The following is a 3,295-nucleotide window of genomic DNA, read 5'->3' on the forward strand; positions in this document are numbered from 1 at the left end:
CGGGGTCGCGGCCGCGCGGGGTGTGGTGCCGCGTCTGACTGGCTCTGAGACGCCCCAGAGCGGCGCGCAGAGCAGCCTCCTGCCGCAGCCGCACAGGTAAAGCCCCCGCCCCGCCTCGTCCCGGGAGCATGGACTCCCCGCCTTACTTCTGTCCATCCTCCGCTGCGAATGTTGGGGGCCCGAGGGCCCGAGGGCCGGGTGGTCCGAGGGCCCGGGGATCCGAGGTCCAGCGGGGTTCAAGGGTCCGAGCCCCGCCCGCCTTGCTCCGCGCGCGGCTCCGCCACTCCACGCCCAGAGCGGGCCGCGCGCACGGGGCTTGGCTTTTCTCTCCTTTTCCTTCTTTTCACAGTTGAAATGAAAGGCGAGGTTTTGGTGCCCGGTGCCGGGAGCTGTTCCCCTAGGGATGGCGGAGAAGAGCTTGATTTATTACTGTAATTTTTAAAGATTGTCAAAATTAGCCAAATGGTGAGTGAGCTGACAGGCAGACTAGCTCCTGGGCTGCCAGAGCCCGCTGGCGCCGGTCGCTTGTCCATCCTTCTGACCCCGCGCTCCGGTTTAAGAAGAAAGCCTGGGCCGGGCGCAGTGTCTCAAGCCTGTAATCCCAGCACTTTGGGAGGCCGAGGTGAGAGGATTGCCTGAGTCCAGTGGTTCGAGACCAGCCTGGGCAACTTGGTGAGACCTCGTCTCTACAATAAAGCAAAACATTAACCGGGCGTGGTAGCACGCGCCTGTAGTTCCAGCTACCTGGAAGGCTGAGATGGAAGGATCCCTGAGCCCAGTAGGTCGATGCTGGGGTAGCCGTGAGTATGCCACTGCACTCTAGCCTGGGCGACGGCGTGAGACTCCAACTCAAAAGAAGAAGAAGAATGCCTGTGCCAGTCCTCAGTCCTCTTGTTTCTACTCTGAGGAACTAGAGTGTGTGTGTGTGTGGGGGGGTCCCAGGCTGGCTGCCACCCGGCACCTTGCCCAGCCTTTGGCACCCAAGCAGTGGGGGCAGCAAAGGCTGGCAGCAGGGTTATCTGGTCACGGAGCCCGGCTATTCTCAACAAGTGGCCAGCCCCAGCTATCCTCACCTGATGTGAGATGCTCTCTGGATGGCTTTGGGTGTCTCCAGAAATAAGTTGCAGGGCAGGTCTGTTTATGGAAGAAGGAATTCCCCTGCTGAGACCCTGCAGTCTGCATGTGATGTCCTCCCCCTTGTTCCCAGCTGGACCTATCCAGAGAAGGGGAAGATGGTGCCACTATCTTCCCCTTCTCTCTCCCTCACTTTCTCTCCTGTTCCCTTTTAGAACTGAAGGAGTAGAGTGCACTGCTGTTGCCAGCACTTAGGAGGAAGAGTTTCCATCTACTTTGGGCAATTGCTCACCCACTGGGGAAGAGCCTCATCTCCAGGCCTGAACCAAGGACAGCGTGCCCTCTGTCCCCATCCACATCGGGATGGGCGCTGCAGGCAGGCAGAGCCCCTCGTGCCTGCTGGTTTCTGCCCGAGGGTCTTGCCTGTTTCTTCTCTTCTACCTGCACTTGGGTGCCTCCTGCCCGCAGCCTTGCTGGTGCCCTGACCACACGGGGACTGTTGCTGTTCACTGCAGTGCAAGGGGCCTACAGGAGATCCCCAGGGATGTCCCCACTGATACCGTGCTCCTCAAGCTCGATGCCAACAGGATCTCCCACGTTCCCAATGGGGCCTTCCAGCACCTGCACCAACTGAGAGAGCTGGACCTGTCTCACAACGCCATCGAGACCATCGGCCCTGCCGCCTTCTCGGGCCTGGCTGGGGGCCTGCGGCTGCTGGACCTGTCGCACAACCACCTCCGGAGGATCCCGAAGGATGCCCTGGGTAAGCTCAGTGCCAAGATCCGCCTGTCCCACAACCCCCTGCACTGTGAATGTGCCCTGCAGGAGGCCCTATGGGAGCTGAAACTGGACCCTGACTCGGTGGATGAAATCGCCTGCCACACCTCGGTGCAGGAGGAGTTTGTGGGGAAGCCTCTGATCCAGGCCCTGGACTCGGGCGTCAGCTTCTGCAGCATCCACCACAAGACCACCGACGTGGCCATGCTGGTCACCATGTTCGGCTGGTTTGCCATGGTGATCACCTACATCGTGTACTATGTGCGACACAACCAGGAGGATGCCCGGAGGCACTTGGAATACCTAAAGTCCCTGCCCAGTGCCCCCGTCTCCAAGGACCCCATCAACCCGGCACCTTAGTGCCTGTCCAGGCAGACCCTGCTCCCAGGCTGCCTCTGCTTTTGTAGCAGGTGGTGACTGACTCTGCTTTCCTTACTCCCACAAGGCAAGTGACCACAGCCACTCTGGTGCAGTGCTTCCTGCTTTCCTGTGTGGCACGTACTCCTTATAGCATCCTCCAAGTCAGACCCCTTTGATAGACGAGGACACTGAAGCCCCTGATTTGCCACTGACACCATCAGGAAATAATGACGTTGGGACTTAAACTCAGTCCTCTATCAGGACATTCCCTGTTCCCTCCCCTGTGCAGGTCCCTCCCATGCGGTGCTGCAGGACCTGCATATGCATTCAGGGAAGAAAGAGTGTGCCTCTGCAGTGTGAGAGTCCCAGCGAGGAGGCCCAGTGGCAGGCCCAGATGTGGTCTCCACTGAGGACCTGGCCTGCCTTTGTTCACCTAGTACTTCCCAAGTACATCTGAACACAAGCCCTTTGTCCAGAGCAAAGTCACAGAGCCAGGTTTGTTAGAGAGCCAAGTGGAAAGTGTAGCGCAAAAACAGCATTCAGCGCCTTGTTTATTCTCAGAATATTTATTTAGAGGATACTTTGTGCCAAAATTTCAGTCCATGGTGGGGAGAGGAGAGAAACATGGAGAGACAACTGCAAAAGGTCCAGCTTAGATCTCTAAGGGGCAGTCAGCAGCCAGACAAACAGGGTCCCACCTGCCTCCTGCCCCTCCAGCTGTGCCTGTTGCGGAAGGCCCGTCTATCCGGGTTACTGCTGTGCCTTGCTTTTCTACTCTGACATCTAGAACAGTGCTTTTTCCAAGGCCAGGAGAATGGACGTTTGACGTTTCAAGACCAATCAACAGGATGCTTCCTTTTCTCCAACAACAGGAACTCGCTCTTTTCACCTTTGCTGCCAGGAATCTCAGAGATAACTTAGTGCTCGATTTTCTTACCTGTATTCACGTTCACGGTAGATGTTACCTCTACCTATATGTCTCTAATTTCTAATTTTATTTTTTACTATCTTTTTGTATGCATGTTTATATTTTAAACTACTTTGAATATTTTGGGAGGCTAGCAGATGATAAGTGTAAGTTGTT

General features: G+C 56.5%; 1 protein-coding gene across 1 annotated transcript; it reads left to right on the top strand.

Annotated features, from left to right (window-relative positions):
• The first annotated feature begins 1,437 nt into the window (after nt 1-1,437).
• On the top strand, nt 1,438-2,211 carry LRRC3 (leucine rich repeat containing 3). Its single transcript, XM_008056418.1, has one exon. It carries the CDS (start codon nt 1,438-1,440, stop codon nt 2,209-2,211), a length of 774 nt encoding a protein of 257 aa, XP_008054609.1.
• The last annotated feature ends 1,084 nt before the right edge of the window (nt 2,212-3,295 follow it).

Source organism: Carlito syrichta, unplaced genomic scaffold (assembly GCF_000164805.1).
Source record: "Carlito syrichta isolate Samal-C Ts95f unplaced genomic scaffold, Tarsius_syrichta-2.0.1 Scaffold302353, whole genome shotgun sequence".
NCBI lineage: Eukaryota > Metazoa > Chordata > Mammalia > Primates > Tarsiidae > Carlito > Carlito syrichta.